The following is a 20,617-nucleotide window of genomic DNA, read 5'->3' as shown; positions in this document are numbered from 1 at the left end:
CCGTTTGCAAAGACACCCTGTCCTGCAGTGTGCTGTCCTTTAGGAACATCTGAGTAGAAGGGTCTTGGACAAAGAAAGCACTGCAGGGTCCTTTATTTTGTTTAAATACTTAGAGAGAACAATTCATCATTTATACATCTCTGGATCAAATTCAATGGGTAGACACTAAATTAGAAGGCAGATGCATAATAAAATTTAATTGCAGAGAAAATTATTGCAAGAAGTAGCCGATGACCTGCAAGAAAAACCTGAGCAGGAAGGCTGGGCCATTAAGGAGTCCCATTCTGAATGCTACACACCAGAAACTGACACTTTATTGCTCCTGAAAAGCATCCAGTCATCATTTTTCTCAGGGCATCCTTGAGCTCCTGGTTCCTCAGGCTGTAGATGAAGGGGTTCACTGCTTGAGGCACCACCGAGTATAGAACTGACAGGGCCAGATCCAGGGATGGGGAGGAGATGGAGGGGGGCTTCAGGTAGGCAAACATGCCAGTGCTGACAAACAGGGAGACCACGGCCAGGTGAGGGAGGCAGGTGGAAAAGGCTTTGTGCCGTCCCTGCTGAGAGGGGATCCTCAGCACAGCCCTGAAGATCTGCACATAGGAGAAAACAATGAAAATGAAACAACCAAACACTAAACAGCAAGTAACCCCAATGAGCCCAATTTCCCTGAGGTAGCCTGAGTGTGAGCAGGAGAGCTTGAGGATGTGTGGGATTTCACAGAAGAACTGGCCCAGGGCATTGCCCTGGCACAGGGGCAGGGAAAATGTATTGGCTGTGTGCAGCAGAGCAGTGAGAAAGCCAGTGGCCCAGGCAGCTGCTGCCATGTGGGCACAAGCTCCTCTGCCCAGGAGGGTCCCGTAGTGCAGGGGTTTGCAGATGGCAACGTAGCGGTCGTAGCACATGATGGTGAGGAGGGAAAACTCTGCAAACAGGAAGAACAGAAAGAAAAAGGCCTGTGCAGCACATCCCATGTAGGAGATGGTTGTGGTGTTCTGGAGGGAATTGTGCATGGCTTTGGGGACAGTGGTGCAGATGCAGCCCAGGTCTGTGAGGGAGAGGTTGAGCAGGAAGAAGCCCATGGGGGTGTGCAGGTGGTGGTCCCAGGCTACGGCGCTGAGGATGAGGCCGTTGGCCAGGAGGGCAGCCAGGGAGATGGCCAGGAAGAGCCAGAAGTGCAGGAGCTGCAGCTCCCGCCTGTCTGCCAATGCCAGGAGGAGGAACTGGGCCATGGAGCTGCTGTTGGACATTTGCTCCTTCCTCGGGGTATTTTGATCTGTTGAGGAGGAAAAGTCACTGCTGGGTTAGACCAGGCTTCTGCAGCCAAACATTACCCGTCTCAGCCACCCCACTCTCAGGCTCTCTCTCCTCTCTCAGACCTCCCTGCAGCTCCCTCCCCTGAGCTCTGCCTTTTGCTGGCTGAGGGGAACATTGGAAGCAGGAACTCTGGGATGGGCTCCAAAGGACTCCTTGCTCTGCTGGGAGAGGGAACTTGGAATGCAGAGTGATCTCAAATTAAATGTACTCGTGATACATCAAAGAGCTTCTCAGCTTTGCTGTTTGCAATTTGCCCAAATAAAGGACTGAGCTGAGGGAATTCTTTGGATTTGTTCACCCACTTGCACCTGACACACTTAGGAGTGCTTGTGGAGGTTTGAAATCCCTGACATTCCTATTGCACTGCAGGTCAGGTCTTGTGGGTTCTGAGGGGCACAGGGATGGTCCCTTAGTGCAGAGAGAAGAGCTGCTCTGCCCATCAGTCCTGGGCTCAGCTGCCCTGTGCTGGCAGCTTGGAGCTGGAGGAGCATCACACTCAACTGTTCCCCTACAGAGAAACTGCCCAGAGATCCAGGAATCCATGTCCAAAGAACAGACTGACCCACTCCTCACCTTTTCATCTCTCCCCTCCCAGAGTGAGACACAAAATGCTCCTTGCAGCTGCCCAGAGCATTTGCATGGATTTAGCACTGAGGAGTTTTCTCCATGGGGATCCTGTGCAGCACAGAGATGCTATGGCAGAGCTGTGCCCTTCTGGAGGGCACCTGCAGCCCTGCAGGACACCCAGGCAAACAGCTGAATACCCTGAAGGTGCCTGGAGGGCACTTGGGCACTTGGCTGCCACAGACACAGCCCCACAGCAGCACCCAAAGGGTTTGTGTCTGCACAGGAATCTGTCCCCCAAAAACCACACACTGGCTCAGAAAACCCAGTGGTGAGAACAGGGACAGCCCAGGCAGCAGGGGATGGCAGTGAAATGCCACAGTGCTGCTGCCAAGGGAGGAGGGACACAGAGACAGCTGGAAATCAGGGCCCTGTCCTTGCCTGGGCTCTGGCTGCTGCAGGGCAATGCACAGCCCAGCCCCCGTGGGCCTGAGGGCACAGGCTCTGCTTAGGCTGGGAAAGGAGCCCAGGCAGGAGCTGCTCAGGGAAGGGGTCTGTGCCACAGGGACAGCAGGGAGGGGCACACATCCCCCTGCCCAGCCCTTGTGGCAGCAGCTGCCTCTCCCTGCCTGCCTGTCTCTGGGTGAGGAGCTGTTCCTGCCAGCAGCCCCTGCCTGTGCCCAGCTCAGCTCCCTGCCAGTGCTGCCAGAGCCATCCCCAGCCCAGTGCCCAGGGGCAGCTCTGCCTGGGCAGGGGCTGCAGAGCAGATCCCAGAGCCCCTGCGGTGGCTGGGAAGGGGGAGGTGTTCTGGGGGGATCTGCTTCCTGAGAAGGGCCCCTGGAAATGGAGGAGGTGGAGCTGAAGCTGTGAGGAGCCCTGAGCCTGCAGCTGAAGGGCCCTGCCCAGCCCTGCCCAGCCCTGCCCTGCCCTGAGGGGTCACTCCTTCCACCCACCCCTTCTCCCTGCAGGGCCGTGGCAGCTCCTTGGCCGGGCTGAGAGCTGCCCCTGGCAGGCAGCAGAGTCCCTGCCCCAGCACACAGAGCCCTGGGGGCAGGACCCTGCTCTGCCCCACAGCCCTGGGCACCCCTGGCTGCACCCCCACCTTCCCACCCCACAGCCAGCCCTGGCACAGGGAACCTTCTGGCCCTGGGCCTCTGAGGGGGCAGCAGCAAGTCCTGCTCTGCAGCAGCTTCTCCTGCTGCACCCCAGCAAATCCAGCAGAGCCATCCTGACAGCTCCTGCCACTGCTGCCATTTGGCAGCTGGCAGAGGCACTTGCAGGAACTCCCCTGCACTGCTCTGCAGCCACAGCCTGACCGTGGCAAAGGGCTGGCAAGGTTCCTCCTCTGAGCAGCTCTGCCCTGTCCTCCCAGCCCAGGATCCCTTGAACCTCCTGCTCCCTTCTCCTCTCTGCCCTTGCTGCCTGCAGCTCCTGCCCTGCTCTGCCATATGGCCACTTCCCCTGCACTGCAGCAACTGGGAGAGTCCTGCTGAAAGATCCTGGAAGCTGTGGGATGTGCCAGCTTGAGGTGATCCCTCCAGGAAGGGAAGCTGAACTTTCCTACAGCCAGAGAATTCTTCCTTCAAATCCTGGGAAGGTTTCTCCTGTGGTGAGAGCTCAGTCACCTCCCAGCCCAGGCTGCCTCTCATCTCTCTGCCTTCTCTCCTGTGCCCTGGGTGCTGCAGGCAGTGCCCTCAGCCCTACTGGGCTGTGCAGAGGAGCTGCTCCTGGGCAGAGCTGTCTCTTTGAAGCTCTTCTTGCTTGCCAGGAGCTCCCTGTGTGCCAGGAGCCCAGTCCAGCTCAGCAGCACAGCAACAGCCCCAGGCAGCCCTTTCTCTGCCCCTCTGGGCTCCTCCAGCTGTCCCTGGGGCTCCAGGGGAACCTGCTGGCACACAGCTGAAGGAAATAATGATGTTCCTTCTCTCAGCTGGGCACAGACACTTCTTTCAGCACTGTCATTTCTCCAAACAGACACAGAGTTAAGTTCAAGAGGCCCCTTTTCATGTCCCTTCATTAGACAGGAAACCCAGACAGTGCCCGGGAGGGATCTCCTTCACCCCCACTGAGGGAAGGGACTCAGCTGAGTCAACAGAGGTGTCTCCTTGTGGCTCTGCAGACCTGGGGCCAGAAGGACACTGCACACCCCAGCTCTCAGGGCTTTCAGGGCAGCTTTCCCCACTGCAAGTCTGTTCTTACCCCAGTGCCCCCGCTGAGGGGCTGCAGCCAGACAGGCCCCAATGCCCTGCGTGTGGGGCACAGGAGGAGGAGCTGCAGCCCCAAGTCTCTCTTCCTTCCACTTGGAGGGAATAACAGCCCAGGCCTGCTGAGACAGTTCCCAGGTTGCAGGGCTGTGATGGGCTGGGAGAGAAGGCCAAGGAGACACAGGAGAGAAAGAGCAGGAGAGAGGTGTCCTCAGCGGGAAGGAGCTTCTGGGACCTGTGGAGCTGCTCTGGGGGATGAACAAATTGGATGAACTTTTGTGGGTGAGGGTCAGAGGAGAGACTAGTTTGGGGAACATTGTGGAGTGAGACAAAGAGTCCATTCAAGTTGGTTTTGATAACCCTGGAATTCACTGGAAAGGCACCACGACAGGATGCAAAGAGTCCCAGAGGTTTGTGCAGGGTCTTGGTGAAGACAGCCCTTGGCACACAGGCCTTTAGAGCACAGCTGGCAGGTTGGTGGACAACAGGGAGGCTCATCTGCATCTGCTTCTCTCCAAGAGGAAGAGCTGGGCCTGGGTGTGAAAAGCAGTGTCAGCCTTGGCTGTGGTGACCATGGAATGGGAGGTGTCACCTGCCAAGGGGAAGGGCAGGAGAAGAGTGCAGAGCCTGGACCTGAGAGGAGCAGACTTTGGCCGAGTCTTGTGACTTGGAGTGTGAGAATCACAGAAGGGCAGCAGAGCTGAGTGCAGCTGGTCTGCAAGGACAGTGCGTGGCAGGGACCAGACTGGGCACACCAACAGTCAGGGAAACAAGCAGAGCTGAGAAGGGGATGAAGGGCAGATCCCAGAGGGTCCTAATCAGTGGCACAGGGTCTGGCTGGAGGCCTGTCAGCAGTGGTGTCCCCCAGGGTCCTCTACTGGGCCCAGCGGAGTTTAACTTGTCCATCACTGACTTGCAAGAGGGGGTCAGTGCTTCCTCAGGAAGATCATTGATGACACAAAGCTGGAGCAGTGGCCGATAGCCCAGAAGACTCTGCAGCCCTTCAGGTTGCAGAGCTGGGCAGAGAAGAACCTTCTCTCACTTTATTGCTGAACATGATGCCCTGTGGACTGGAATATCCTAAGCTGTCCCAGCCATGTCCCCTGTGAAACACTTGCCCAGCCCAGCCCATTGGGTGGGGGTGGTTGCAGAGACGCTTCCTGTGGGGCCAGCACTGCCCAGGGACAGCCAAAGCCTTGGGCTGGGACCAACAGCGCTGCAGCCATGAGCACCAACCCAGCAGGACAGGGGCTGCTCTGGGCAAGGGGAACTGCAGCCCAGCCACAGCCAGGGCAGTGCTGCTCAGGGGGCTCTGCCAGCCTCTGCTATTCTACAGTTCAAGGAATCATTTCCTTGGAAGAGAAAATAGACAGAGAGGCAGAAGTGGAGCTATCAAATGCACCAGTACAAGCACAGCAGTTCCTGTGAGGAACATCTCTCTACTGAAATCATGGAAATGTACTGCACAAATTTGAGGAAACAAGTTTATGTGTGTGTGGTCACATCACTGACTGGGCCACAAGGAGGGGGATGGTTGGGTACAGCATCAAGGGGTCAGTTGTGCCTCAGGAACTCATCACCCAGTAGGAAGCTGGTGGCTGTGAAGGGGCTGTGAGGTCACTTGTGCCCCTGGAGGGGAGAGGCCAAGAGCAGGAAGGTGGTTGGGGAAGGGCCTGTGAGGTCCCTTCTCTCAGCAGGAGCTGATGGCTCAGCCCGTGACTCAGGGCTGGGCCAGGGGCTCTCCAGCTGCCCCTGCCCTGGCCTGTGACAGCCCAGCACAAGCCCCTTTGGTTCAAAGAGGCCCTGCCTCTTTGTGTCACAATGGCCTCTTGATTCCGTGAGGTTTCAAAGTGTCACAATGATCTCTTTGGCTCCAGAAAGCCCTGCAGTGTCACAATGGCCCCTTGTTTCCATGAGGTTCCACAGTGTCCCAGAATTCATTTTTTCCATGAGGCCATGGACTTTTCCTATGGAGCCCTGATTCCCTGCAACCATGCTGTGTCACAATGGCACCTTGGTTCCATGAGATCCTACAGTGTCCCAGGGTTCCTTCTGGAGCATGAGACCCTGCAGTGTCACAATGACCCCTTGATTCCATGATATTCCACAGGGTTCCTCTAATTCCATGAGGCCCCAGAGGTCACAAAGGCCCCTTGATTCCAGGAGGTTCCACAGTGTCCCAAGGGTCCCTTGAGCTCCGTGGGGCTCTTTGACATCCCGTGACCTCCCGGCTCTTTAGGAGCCCTGAGAACTTCAACAGGGGGAAGTGCCGGATTCTGCCCTGGGATGGGGCAACCCCGCATGGACGGACAGACTGGGAAGGAGAGGCTGGAAAGCAGTGCCAGGAAAGGGCCCTGGGGGTGCTGGTGGGTGGCCAGTTGGCCCTGAGTCAGCAGTGCCCTGGCAGCCAGGAGGGCCAAGCCTGTCCTGGGGGCATCAGGCCCAGCATGGCCGGCCGGGCCAGGGAGGGGATTGTCCCGCTCTGCTCTGCCCTGGGGCGGCCTCACCTGCACCATTGGGGCAGTTTGGGGGGACACAATGGAAGGGAGAGATTGAGCCATTGGAGAGTGTCCAAAGGAGGGCAAGGAAGATGGGGAATTGTGGAGAACATCCCACTAACCAGGGAACACTTGGACATGCAGCTCACAGTGGAACCAAAGGAACTCCAAGACATTCTAGAATTCCTGGAACCAAGGGGTCATTGTGACACTCCAGGGCCTCATGGAAGCAAAGGAAAACTGGGACACTGTGGATACTCGTGGAACCAAGGGGTCATTTGACACACGGGCTCTCATGAAAGCACAAGAACCAGAAAAATTTTGGAAGCTCAGGGAACCAAGGGGCCATCGTTACACTGTGGAACCTCAGAGAATCAAGGGCCCAGTTTGACAGTGCAGGGCCTCATGGAGCCAAAGGAATCCAGGGACACTGTGGAACCTCATGGAATGAAGGGACCAGTGTGACACTGCAGAACCTCATGGAAGAGTGGGAACAAGGAGACACTGCAGAACCTTGTGGAAACAAGGGGCCTTTGTGACACTGAGCAACCACATGGAATCAAGTGGCCCTTGGGACACTGCAGGGCCTCGTGGAACAAAAATGCCCTTGGAGACTGTGGAACCTCACGGTGTCAAGAGTCCATTGTGACATGTCAGGGTCACATGGAACTGAAGGAAACCTGGAACAGGGCAGAACCTCCTGGAATCAAAGGGCCATTGTGACATGTGGGGCCTCACGGAACAAAAGGAATCCTGGGCAACTACAGAAACACTTGGAAGCAAGTGACCACTGGGACAGGTGGGGCCTCATGGAATCAGGGGAGCCCTTGTACCCTGTGGAACCTCACGGGATCAAGAGGCCATTGTGACACTGCAGGGCCTCTTTGAACCAAAGGGGCTTGTGCTGGGCTGTCACAGGCCAGGGCAGGGGCAGCTGGAGAGCCCCTGGCCCAGCCCTGAGTCACGGGCTGAGCCATCAGCTCCTGCTGAGAGAAGGGACCTCACAGGCACCATTGGGGCAGTTTGGGGGGACACAATGGAAGGGAGAGATTGAGCCATTAGAGAGTGTCCAAAGGAGGGCAAGGAAGATGGGGAAGGGCCTTGGGGGAAGGTGTGTGAGGACACTGAGGGCACTTGGTGTGTTCAGCTGGAGAAGAGGAGACTGAGGGGAGACCTGGGGAGGAGCAGAGGAGGGGCAGGCCCTGAGCTCTGCTCTGGGGGGACCAGGGACAGGACTGACGGAATGGCCTGGAGTTGTGTCAGGGGAGGGTCAGGTTGGATCTTAGAAAAAGATTCTTCCCCCAGAGGGTGGTTGGGCACTGACCAGGCTCCCCAGGGCAGTGGGCACAGCACCAAGGCTGACAGAGCTCAAGAAGTGTTTGGATGATCCTCTCAGGCTCATGGTGTGACCCTTGGGGATGGTCCTGTGCAGGGCTAAGGGTTGGACTGGATGATCCTTGTGGGTCCCTTCCAACTCATCCTATTCTGTCATTCTGTGATTATCAACCCTGTGTTCAGCACAAACCAAAACACAGCCCTGCACCAGCCACGGGGAAGAAATTTAACTGTACTCCCCCTGAAACCAGCACACCCTTTAGGGGCTCTCCCAGAAACATCCCACAGTCCATTTGCCACCTGGAACCAGTGACTCTGAGTTCCTGCTTCCCCAGCCCCAGGGATGGTCTCCTTGTCTGCTCATTCCTCCACACTCTCTTCTCACTGATGGCATCTTAACCAGACAAGCCCCTGGGAATAATTGACTTCTAAGTCTTCAATTCTTTTGTGGTTAATTAGACAGATCTCAGAAGTGCATTCCAAGTGAATATCTTGTATTAATAAAACCAATAGAAAAGATGTCTTTTTTGTGGCCATTTTTTTTTCCCTGTTGATGTCAGCAATCCCCAGTCGATATTGATCCCAAGCACTTCCTAATTCAGTCTGAATAGATAAGAAAATCAAGACCCTTTATGTCTGAGAATCCATCAGACTTTATCCCTATCCCCACCCCACCATTCCCTCATCAAACCCCTGGCGCTCAAAGCAGCCTTGGGCAAATCTGAGCTCCCTCCACTCAAGGCTGGACCTGCAGGTTTCAGCTCCTTGGCACCAACTCCCACCTGCTTGGCTTGGAGAAAGAGCTGCACAAGACACAAAGGGATGTTCATTTTTTGCCAGCAAGTAAAACCAAAGGAAGGCACTGCTCAGTAAAAAACAAAACTCCTTCCTCTGCTGTATATTAAGTTCACATTGCCTCCATTGAAGTCCACTTTGCACAGTAGACAGTCTCAGCTTTTCCAGCTCCTGGCACAGGGCCAGTCCCTAAGCTGGGGCAGCCAGAAAGCTGTTCTTATTTCCTGATCAGTCCTGCTCTGCTCAGGAAAGGAATCTCACACAAAAGGTTATTGCAGGTTCCTTTATGTCACTCAAATCCAATAGGAGACTCCCCAGTTAGACTAAGTCTCTGGGACACACAAGATGGGGGCTACTGAAGAAGGTGGGAATGGAAACATGACCTTTTTTTTTAAGAAAACATCAAAAGCATAGAAAATAAAAAACTGTACATAAGGAAAGACCTCATTGTTCATGGGAGTTCTGGCACACAGTGGGAGCATCATTGGGCAAACAATATTCTGCAATTCAACCTCATGGACTGTTCTGACCCAAAAATCAAATCCCCTTGAGGTACACAGAGTATTTCCCCATCCCTCTGCATCATCCACCAAGTGCACCCGAGTCCTTGAGCAGAAACAATCCCAAAGGGTGGTTTTGCCTTTGCTTACGGCAGGACTCATCCCAACTGTCCTCCCCAACATGTTCCTCATATGGACCACAGGGATTTTATGCCCTTCAATGATATATAGAGGTTCTTTTTGAGCAGGGCCAGTTCAACTGGTAGAGTTAACTAACAAGGTTTGTGTGATGCCTTAAAGTTTTCTGGATATTTTCTTTTATTATTTTAAAAGTAGTTGTGTAGTAACTGTAGATGTTAATGGAGCTGTATTATATGCCACCATTTAGCACAGTACTTTACACAGACCCAGCCCTATGACCCCATGTGATATCAAACTTTCTAAATTCCTCTTGCGTGTTTAGACTTCTTTTCAAGGTAGAATTGTAGAAAAACACCTCTATTGAACAACATCACACCCTAGGCCTGGACAACAAGATCCCACAACAGACAAAGCAACCTTCAAGGCCAGAATTTGGAGGCGCTCCAAGGACTGTCCGTGCTGTGAAGAAGAGAAAGATGAGGAAGAAGGGGTCCCAAAGACCCCAAACCCAATTCCCCAAGGGGCATGTCCGGGGCAGAACTGGGCAGAACCGGGAGATGGAGAGTTCTGGCATTGGACAGACCATCTTCTAAAACTGCAGAACCATTGCCTGGGAGGGCGCGTCGTGTGTGTTCCCCTGGGCCTGTGGGGCTGATTAAAGGACCTGCTCTTTTGAGCTGATCTTAGACACTGAATTGCCCTGGAGTTTTCTCTCTTCAGCTTACAGGATTATCTAACTGGGTGGCTTTTGCTAAATGCACATCCCAAGGTTTGAAGGTCCCACTGCCCATTGCTTTCCAGGTGGTTTTGAACAGTCCACTCTACCATTCAACTTTCCCAGAGGCTGCTGCAGGACAGGGAATATGATCCATCCACTCCATGCCGAGCTCTCTGGTCCAGGTGTGCACAAGGTTGTTTTGGAAAAGAGTCCTGCTGTCCAACTCCAGTGTTTCTGGAGGGCCGTGTCTCCCCAGGACTTGCTTTTCCAGGCCCAGGCTGGTGTTCTGGGCAGTGGTGGGAGGCACAGGGGGTGTCTCCTGCCATCCAGGGATTGTGTCCACCACTGTCAGCACGTAGAGCTTGCCTTGGTGGGTTTGGGGAGTGTGCTGGGATCAATCTGCCAGGCCTGCCCACATCTCTAGTTCAACCATCATCCCCCACCCCACAGGGGCTTTACCCTCTTGGCCTCTTTGATGGCAGCACATGTTTCCCAGGTCTGGAGAACCTGGCAGTTGGTGTCCATGGTTAAATGCAGCCCTGGATCACAAGCCCAGCTGGATGTTGCACCTCTTCCCTGAGGCCCTGAGGTGTCCTGGGCCCAGCGAGCCAGGAATAATTCCCCCTTGTGTTGCCCGTCCAGCTCTACCTGAGCCACTTTCATCTGGTCAGTCCCATCCCCCTGTCCATTGTTGGATGTCACTCAGGAGCCCAACTCTTGGCTCCCTGTGCATCTCCAGGATGGACTTTCACAGCCAACCTCTCGACCCGGGTGGCAGGAGGGCCTACCCTGATAAGGCCTAAAATGCCATCAGACAATGCCAACAGTGCCAGCTCTCATGCAAGCTGTCTGTGAGATCTGCCAGTTACCGGTGGCACCCTGGAAATGGTTTTGGTGTTGAATGATGCTCAAACCAGCCTGGTTCACCCAACTCCAAACACACATCCTGCTTTTGGAAGTTGGATGGGACAGAGAAGCTGCTCACTGGCCTGTCCATTTGTGAGGAGCAGTCAATCCCTTCCTACTAGAGAAGTGCAGTCCCCTTTCATCCAGGCAGGTTCTTCTAACACAGCCCTTCTTGGGGTAGATGTGTGGAGATTCCTGCCTTGGGTGGGGATGCCCTCCAAGGACACTCCTCAAGGTTGAGCAAAAGAAATCTCCCCACGACCGTTGGTCTGGGTGAATTACATGACATCTCTCTGTAATAATTATTTTCTTTTGGCTGGCTTTAATATAATAGTTTCAATCATTGCTTCAATGCAGTGCACTATCCGATCTTATATTGTACTACTTGTAGTTTTAGCCTTTGTATTGTGCAGTAAATAATTATGATTAAGATCTTTTGTCTGATCATTTGTACGAATATATTATTCATTTTATAGAAATATTCTCATTTGGCCAATCATTAAAACCTGTGGGACAAAAGTGGTTCAATCCCACTTCTGTAATTCCTTAAATTTAATTTGTTGACAAAATCTGAGGCAAAGATTGGATCCCTTATTCGTTAAGGCTCTGCAGTGTGACAATGGCTCCTTGATTCCATGAGGTTCCCCAGTGTCACAATGGTGCCTTTGACTCCAGATGGCCTTGCAGAATCAGAATGGCCCCTGGATTCTGTGAGGTTCCACAAGGTCACAATGGACTCTTGATTCCATGAGATTCTGCAATGTCCCGTGGGTTCCCTTTGGTTCCAAAAGGTTCTGGGATGTCACACTGGCCCCTTGATTCCCTGACATTCCACAAAGTCCCGGGGTCCTTTTGATTCCATGAGGTTCCGCAGTGTCCCATGTTCCCTTTGGTTCCAGGAGGCCCCAGTGTATTCCAATGGCCCCTGGATTCCAGGAGATTCCACAGTGTCCTGGGGTTCCCTTGTCTCCCTGAGTTTTGGCAGTGTCCAGGGTCCCTTTGTTCCCAGGAGGTTCCTTTGTTTCCATCAGGCCCTGCCACGTCCCAGACTCCCTTTGGTTCCAGGAGGTGCTGCAGGGTCACAATGTCCCCTTTATTCCATGAGGTTCTGCCATGTCCCAGGGTGTGGGAGGCGTGTCTAAAAGGCACAAAGGATGTGCCCAGGTACAGAGCCCAAGGAGCATGCCCCAGAGTTAGTAAACTGGTTGGTTAAGAAAGTCACATGATCTGTAAGGATTAAAGGGCGGGCGAGTTTGAAATAAACTCTCTTTGTCTATACCAACCACTAGGAGCTCATCATTCCTTGTTATACAAGGGCCTTACCGCAACATGTGACGCACGAACGGGACATTTTTAGCTTATATTAAGCGAGATATTTATCCTGAATCAGGAAATCAGCTGGTGACTCCGGGATCGTCTCGATTTTTCGGAGACGGGAGTCTTGACCACAAAAAACCTTGACGTCAATAAACCGTGCTCTTAGTGGCACCTAAGAGACGGACAGTTAGTTTAGCGAGCATTCCTAATATTAGGATAGTGCATGGAAGAAGAGAAGAAAGAGTTAAAGAAGAAGCCGAGAGGTCAGAGCAGGCAACCGGAGAGAGCGGAGAGGGTCCAACGCAACATCAAAAGAGGTGAGTTTAGCTAAAAGGCATTCCTCACGACTAGACTGTTCCCTGGGCGAGACGTGCCTGCAGCTCGGAGACCCGAGCCGCGGAGCACCTTAAGATCGTCAGGGAAAAGCCTGTTGGTCCCCCGAGTGTCGGTCATCTGGTAAAAGCGGCATCCCGCTGCCAACTACGCCGGACCACGTGCGAGAAGCGGTTTCGCCGCCGCCCGTACCATCCCAGCCCCACCGCATGACCCCCGCATTGCCTTTCTGCCTAGCGGAAAGCGCAGAGCTCCGTGCCGCTGCACCGCCAGCCCAACACCTAGTGCCTGTTGCCTAGCAACTACTAAAACCGTAGTTTGGAAGTACCGGGGAAACGGCCGAGCCAAGTACGTGTGCTGGCCGCCCCCTGCGCCGCAGCAGGAGCCCGTGCCAGGAGTGCCGCTTAACGGAACCCAGCGCCGCCTTAACATCGCCCGCGTTCTCCCACTGTCCCTGCCGAACCCGCGCTGCGCTCAAAAGCCACGTGGAAAAGGCAGAACTGCGCCACGACCCTATCGGAGCCCCTGCTGAGTCCTGCGCACCGGAGGAGGCTCTCCGCCACCTTCTGCCGACCCTGCCTGTCTGTGACGACAGTGTAGACCCTCCAAACTCAGGAAAAACCTTTCAGAAACTGCGGAAACCCCAAAAGAACTTTTTGCCGCTTTTTGCCGCTTTTTGCTGCTGGCCCGGTGCTAGGACCGCCCGCCGGCCCCGCCGGCCCTGCACCACATTTTAAATGTCATGCGGCGCTCGCTGAGCCAGCATCTGCCGAGCCTGCCCCCGCGCCCCGACCCTGCCCCGAGCACGCCGCTGCCGCCACCCGAGCGGCACCGCGCGCCGCCGCAGCACGCCGAGGACACCCCCCCCGCCGGAGCCACCGCTGCCACCGCCCGTGCGGGTCCCGCCCCGCGTCCCACCGCCGCCACCGCTGCGGACACCTGCAGCCGCCCCCCACGGCCTGCCATCGCCAAAACAGCCTGCCGAGCCTCCCCACGCTGCAGCTGCCCCCAGCCATGCGCAGAACCGCCCACACCGCCGGAGCAGCGCCGGACCCCCGCAGCCACGCCGAAAGAAAAAAAGCCGCAGAAAAAAGACTGCCAGTTAACCCAAACTGCTATAAAAGGACTCAGAACGTGTGCTCCCAGCCGCTCGAGATAAGGCGCAGCCCCGCCCCACCCACAGACACGAGGAAGGGACCAATCCCACCCCCTCCTCGCCGCCTGCACCGCCCACCATCCCCCCACAGGGAACCGGTTTTGCCGGGACTACGGGCGAGGAATGGGATGAATTGGAGGAGGGGGAGAAAGAGGGGGAGAAAGAACCAAACATGGTTCCAACAGGAGGGATCAATAGGGCACAGGGGGAGAAGTCAGCTAACAGATGGGAACAATGTCTGGACAAGGCAACTCGAATGGAAAGCCTGAATGTTAATCAGGCATGCCCAGACGATATGAGCCAAAGCCAGCCCCCTCAGAGTCAGGCATTGTGTAAGGCCACAGAGAACCTGAGGCATTTGATAAGAGGTTCTGGTCTGTCTTTAACCAATATTTTTAAATATTTGGAGGCATTGAGTTACATCTATGCCTTCACCACATATGACTGAAAAGAACTGATAAAATTAGTTCTCAGTGACACCCAATATACAGTCTGGTTAGCTGATTTCCAGAATGTCATGGTTTGAGATAGTCCCAAAATCCAATTCCCTAGCTCCATCCCCCCTCCCACATCTCAACCTAATGTGAGAGAGGTTTTTCCAGACAAAACACACCTGACTCCAAAGTGGGGGAAAGGGAAATATATTACAATGACTGTACAAATAAATACCATATCACATTATACACATGATCACAAACTATCTCTACCATGACATATGTATTTACAATGGATCAGATCTCTTCTCCCCTCCAAATAAAAGTCCAGGAGGGAAAGAAGGACAGATCCCATCCAGTCCTTAAGCAGCAGCATCTTCTAAGGCAGCAGGTTTCTCCTCATCTCATGCATGCAGCAGCTGTGGCTGGCTTTTCTGCCAGCATCCACGAGGGAGGTATCCAAGCCTCTCTCTCGGCCCCATCGCCTCACAACCGAGGGGTCTTCCGTGGGCTTCGTAACCCCAGACAAGGTCGTTTCACCACGTCATATCACGAAGACACAGGGGGGTCTTCGTGACGGTCTGGTATCTCTTGCAGGGCCTCTGTGCCCTGTCTCTCAGGCTGCCACCGTGGCAGCAGTGCAAGGGGGGGAGAGCCAAGGTCAACTCCCCCTGCATTCCTCTCGGAGCTCTCTAGCTCCTTTCTACAGTGCATGTCGCACTTCAAGGCTCTTTCAAGTAAGAGTCCATCATCTTCCTCCTTCCAGGAGGTCTCAAAGGAGTTTTGGGGATCTGGTATCAGTCCAGTCTTACCCCCAAGAACTCTGTAGCTCTCAGCTGCTGGCTCTCCTTTCCTCGACTCTCCTTCCAGGAGTCTCCTCTGCGGTGCTGCATGTTGCTTCTGCTGCTTCTTCAGTTCAGGTTCTTATCTCTGGCTCTCTGCCACTGTTTCTCTGGTCAGCGTCGGCTGCTGCTCTGTGCCCATGGAGAAAACATCTCCCGGCATACTACAGGCACCTAGCCCAGCTTTATGCTGTTCCAGGTCCCTGCAGCCCCCAGCCAGGGGCTGGGAGGGGGCCAGAGGCCCCAAGGGGCTCAGAGCCCCTTCCTCGTGGCTCTACAACATGGCCACCTCTCCTCCAACAACCAAACTACAACTCATCTCTTCCGGTCTGGTTGTGATATGTTTACATTTCTGCAGGAGCATCCATTGGGTAGAATTTCAAAACTTCCAGGGGTTTCCACCCCTTGGGGTCTACCACTTCTCTTGGTCTCTGGGGAAAAACAAGGTTTAAACCACTACACAGAAGAATTGCTCTGTTCATATTAAATACCTACAGGCAGGCACCACGGCACACCAATCAAGCGGGAAAGCAAATTATAATTTAGATTCACAATCAAAATACCCTAAAGAGATAGCCAGGCAACCCCTAAAAGCTAGAGAAAACATTCTCACTGCAGATCCAATTGATTACTTATTCCCTGTTAAAGAGTTACAAAGTTATACAAATTTAAGATGCTTGGACCAGCTGCAGTCAACTTTAAACAAGCAAATTGAATACAATGAAGCCAGAGAGATGCTGTGCAAGCATTTGGCTTTTGAAAGAGAAAATGCAAGAGCTTTGCAGAGCCCTCCTGCAAGGGAGAACTGTGACTTTATTGAGCTGGTACAACCCTACCAAAAGGCTAGCTCTGAGAAGCAGCTACCTGCCTCTCTAGCTGCAGCTTTAGATGCCCAGATAAGAATACACAAGGAAGTCAGACACACAGTTAGCTGTTTTAGTTGTGGAGAAATGGATCACTCTCAGGAGGATTGCCCCTGGAAGCCCCTAATTGCAACATTCCATAGACACCCTAGCAGCAGAGAAATGACTCAGTTGTACCAAAAGTGCCATAAGCAAAGCAAAAGATGTGCTACAAGCATTATACTGTTTGTTGCAGCCCTGCTTGCTGTAATCCTTTGTGGTACTTCTTTTCATGTGCAAAAGAGAAAACTACTTCAGGCAAGCCACAATATACCAATAACCAGCCCCCAAAATAACCATGTACCCTGTACCCCAAAGTAAGGTGACAACTGGAAAACATTACAGATGTTGACAGCAGAACACGCAGTCAAAAAAAATGCAGAAGTCTTGCAGATCGGACTGCCTCTACCTGTAAGACTTCTAGCAAATTGGTCACGAGTGGTAACTGATTCAAAAAACCATTCCCTTACCATCCTCCTTCACCCTGAGGGTGCCCAGAAACCTTTCTTTCCCATCATGGTTTTAAACAGTGCACAATCTATCCAAAGTCACTGCTGGGCTGCCCTTCCTCAGGGAATGCAAAACACCTCGATAAAGTATCAGACAGCCATAATACACCATTATGCAGAGGACACATTAATAACCACGGCCACAAGAAATGAACTGCTAATTGTTCCTGCTGTTTTAACCAAAACTGCCCAAGGTACAGATCTTCAGGTTGTTTCAGGAAGAATACAACAACCACAACTCTGGCCTTGTCATGGACAAGACAACACCTGTTTTAACCATAAACATAAGGGACCTATACCCTTTCTTTGTGTTGCTAGGGGAGAACTCCAACCTAAAGTCTGACAAATTGCTAGCTGCAGAGGCAAACCAAATTTTAGAAAATTATACCAAGGTAATAAAGGGCAGACAAAACAGGAGAGATCCTGAAAGGCAAATCTGCCTAGTTTTTGTTTCCAGCAGGTATGAAGCATTGCAGTTTTGTTTCAGTGGGATCAAACTGAGAAAAGCCCGCTGTTGGTTCTAAAACAGCTCTTTCTGTCACACCATACCACCTAAATCTGTGCAAATTGCTATTGAGGTGTTTGCAAGCTTGTCATTTGAGGCAGAGCACGACTGAGAAACTGGACGGAAGAGATCCTGCCTTTACCAACATTCCAGCTTTGAAAAGACAATTTGGATAGGATGACAGCTGAGGACGCCGGATTTCAAGATGCTGTCCTAGTTAGGACAGCTGAGACCAGTTCATCAGGGTATGGGTGTAACCCAAAACTGTGTATTCTATAGCCTTCCATGCCATTTCCCAGAAACTGTTGTCAACAGACTATTCGCACCCTCTGCCCATAGAGCCTGACTCCTCAGGCTATAAACTAGGTGTTAAGAGGCCTGTGAGATAGGAGGATGCTCTTGTCCTCACACCCTTTGTGGAACTCCCTGCCCTGAGGGAAGTGCTGAGCATTCCTGCCTGAACTGGAGGATATATAATCTTGGAGTCTTGGAACATTTGGAACCACTCGTGGGATCCAGAGGAAGACTGCAGCTCATCGCTCTCAACCAGACTTAGACCACCACCCTCAACTGGACTGCAATCACCACTTTTGACCAGACTGCAACAGCTCTCCCACCAGCAGGTTTTTGGTTTTTTTTTCCCCTCTCCCTTTACTTTGGACTCAAGCGGGGCCCAAGGAACACCACGTTGTTCATGCCCCAGGGTACTGGGTTATACAGTTGGGTTTTGTGGGTTAAACAATTGTTTGTTTGTATGATTGTACTTACTGTATTATTTTAATAAATTGTTATTCTGACTTATAATCTCTCCTTTGAGTTGAGTTCATTTCCCCTGCTGGTTAACTCTTAAACCAGTACAGATGCCCTGGCAAGTTTTAGTGGTAATATTTTAATTCATCTCCTTAAGCACAGATTGTGGCAGAAATCAGCAGTTTACCTTTAAAGGCCATACCAGATGCAAAACTGAACCAGTGAAAGGCCTCAGGGCCTTCACACATGCATCTAGAAAACACAAATGCTGCAATAGATTGAATAAATCCTGCCACGGAACAGTAGGAAAACTACAGCCATGAACTAAGCTTCTGTATAGTTCTGGAACTGATTGTCATTCATATTACCTTGGGAAAATTTTAAACAATCCTCTGATGTTATGATTGTGCTTATTATGCTATGAGGTTGATAACCTGTTTTGAAAGTTAATTTCCGTGAGATATTGTTAACCCTTACCTGTTGTTTGAAATGCGTTCTGGTTGGTTCCTGTGAGTTACAGAAGGTATGATTTCTATACAAATGCACACAAAATCACATCCTGACCTGCCACAGCCAATGACTGACAGAAACTAAGAAGCTGCTAAAGCAGCAATGTTTAACACTATACCCAGAGTTTTAAGGCAAGCAAATTGCCTCATTCATTTTCTATCAGAATACAGATTCTCTAAGAGACCATTCAGAATAACAATTAATAAACTACATCATCAAGGTATGCCCACACTGTCAGGAAATCACGCCCATGCCATCTCAGGAAAGCATTAACCCTAGAGAGTTAATAGCAGATGAGACCTGGCGATCAGAGATATACATCTTTGAATTAGACGTTGAAAATGTACATGCAAATAGATATAGATATGCATCCACAAAACATAACTGCTACTACATCCACTAGACAGAATGCAAAAGTGTAAAACACATGAGTTAGTTGCTTAGCAACCTTGATACACTAAAATGGATTAACATTAATATTAATAATATTAATAATTAATATTAAATGGATTAACATTAATATTAAGCAGCTACTTCCTATAAAATAGGAAAATTCTCACGTCACAAGCATTTCACACTAATCCATAAAACAGTAAAAGCACATATTAAAACACATGCAGATTTAAACAAAAAGGGGGAGAAACAGTGTAACCTGCAAGAACATCTGTAAAAAGCTATGTATGTTATCAATTTTTGAGTTGTGGCAGTGCTGAAAGAAGCAAGTCTGAAAAGCAGCACAAACCTCAGGCGTTTGTTTCTCCCAAGTTACTAATTATAGTAAGATTTGATTTCAGGACAATGGATGAGATTCCTAGATTTATGACATGGAGAGAAAGCTATGCCTAAAAGTTATAAGAAAGAACTCAAGCAGGTTTCTTCCAGGTGTGTAAAACCCTATTCAATATGTGACCACAGCAGCAGGAACCAGAGCAACGCAGAAGTTTGAAAAGAGTTATGTTATGTTTCAAGTTTACATTAGAAAATGACCAACGTGGTGAAAAGCAGTCTCTGGAATGTGTGTGTGTGTGTTCGTGTGTGTGTTCAGTGTACGGTGACCACCGACATATGTATGAGTGAATGAGTGAAAACAGTTGTTTGACTGGTCAAATAATGAAAACAAAACACCTCACAAAATAACATTACCTCAGCCACAGGTCGCTTTTAGGAAATTGTAGTTTGCTAAGATTACCCTGTTTCTTAAATAAAGTTGAATTCCCCAGTTATGAAAACCCTCAGATTAATAAAGTTATAAGTTCATACACAGTTAAGATAGGCCCCAAGTTAATAAAGTAATTATCCAAGTTGCACTACTCTATAGAAATATAAGAAAGTTTTAAAAAGGTTTACATTAGAGTTAAGAAACTGAGCAAAGCAATGTGCTGGGTCACTGCAGAGCTTAGTAGTTTTATAATGTTCTGATTGCTAAAATTGTTGTTTGCATTGTTGTTTGTTCATACTGTTTTTGTGACTTCTTAATATAATTAAGGGAGGGGATATGTGGGAGGCGTGTCTGAAGGCACGAGGGATGTGCCAGGGCAATGGGCCCAAGAGGACATGCGCGGTAACATATAACTCTATTGGCTGAAGAAGTCACATGGTATATAAGGATAAAAGGGAGCACGAGTTTGAAATAAATCCTCTTTGTCCACACCACCACGAGGAGCATGACTTATTCCTTGTTGTACAAGGACCGCGCCGTTACAGGACACATTGTCAATAAACCATCCAGCTGACTTGGATGGGTATAAGAGCTGGGGAACACAGGATAATGAGTCATGCCCTGAAAACCTTGGAAAGTTCCCTACCTGAATCGTAACCTAAATGGAACAGTTTGGATACAATTCCTAAATATTTTGGAAACTCCAGTCATTCCTGACACCAGGACGGAAATTCAGCAGAGAACTAAAGCCAGTCCCCTTGTGAGCCCACACCCAGCGGGGCTGAGGGAGGCCCTGGCAGCTCCCCAGCACCTCCCTCTCAGTGGGACACCTCTGGCAGCCTCTCCCAGCTCGGGAACCCTCCAGTTTGCAACACTCCAAAGAGCGGCGCTGATGCCCAGGACAATTCTGATCCCCCTCCACAAACACTCCTCCAGCTGGGACCCTTGTCTGGTGGGAAACACAAAGGGATTGGTGGGAGTGTTTCCCTGACAACACGAGAATTTTGGAGAGGGACCTTTCCACAGCCAGCTATTGAGGCGTCCACACTTCTCTGCCCGGGTGTGGGTGTGAATTGACTGTGGTGGGAATGTTTTTGTGAATCTCTAATTCAGTCACTGTTAAAATTGTGGCAAATGCTGTTGAATCCCTTGATAACAGTTTAACAGGTCAATAATTAAATGCTAATAATTACTTTTACCCCCTTATCTTTGGGTTCATCCTGAC

General features: G+C 51.3%; 1 protein-coding gene across 1 annotated transcript; it reads right to left on the bottom strand.

The window, feature by feature from the left end:
* Window positions 1-211: 211 nt before the first annotated feature.
* On the bottom strand, window positions 212-947 carry LOC120324925 (olfactory receptor 14J1-like; the record flags this gene model as incomplete). The annotated part of the gene is made up of 2 exons (XM_039389827.1): window positions 212-235; window positions 300-947. Coding segments are annotated over 2 exons (672 nt in total), but the record flags the coding sequence as incomplete, so codon positions are not given.
* Between the last annotated feature and the right edge of the window lie 19,670 nt (window positions 948-20,617).

Source organism: Pipra filicauda, unplaced genomic scaffold (assembly GCF_003945595.2).
Source record: "Pipra filicauda isolate LSUMZ 115617 unplaced genomic scaffold, ASM394559v2 scaffold777_size94897_pilon, whole genome shotgun sequence".
Taxonomy (NCBI): domain Eukaryota; kingdom Metazoa; phylum Chordata; class Aves; order Passeriformes; family Pipridae; genus Pipra; species Pipra filicauda.
Note: the sequence above shows the minus strand (reverse complement) of the source record. Positions and strands in the feature narration are given on the sequence as shown.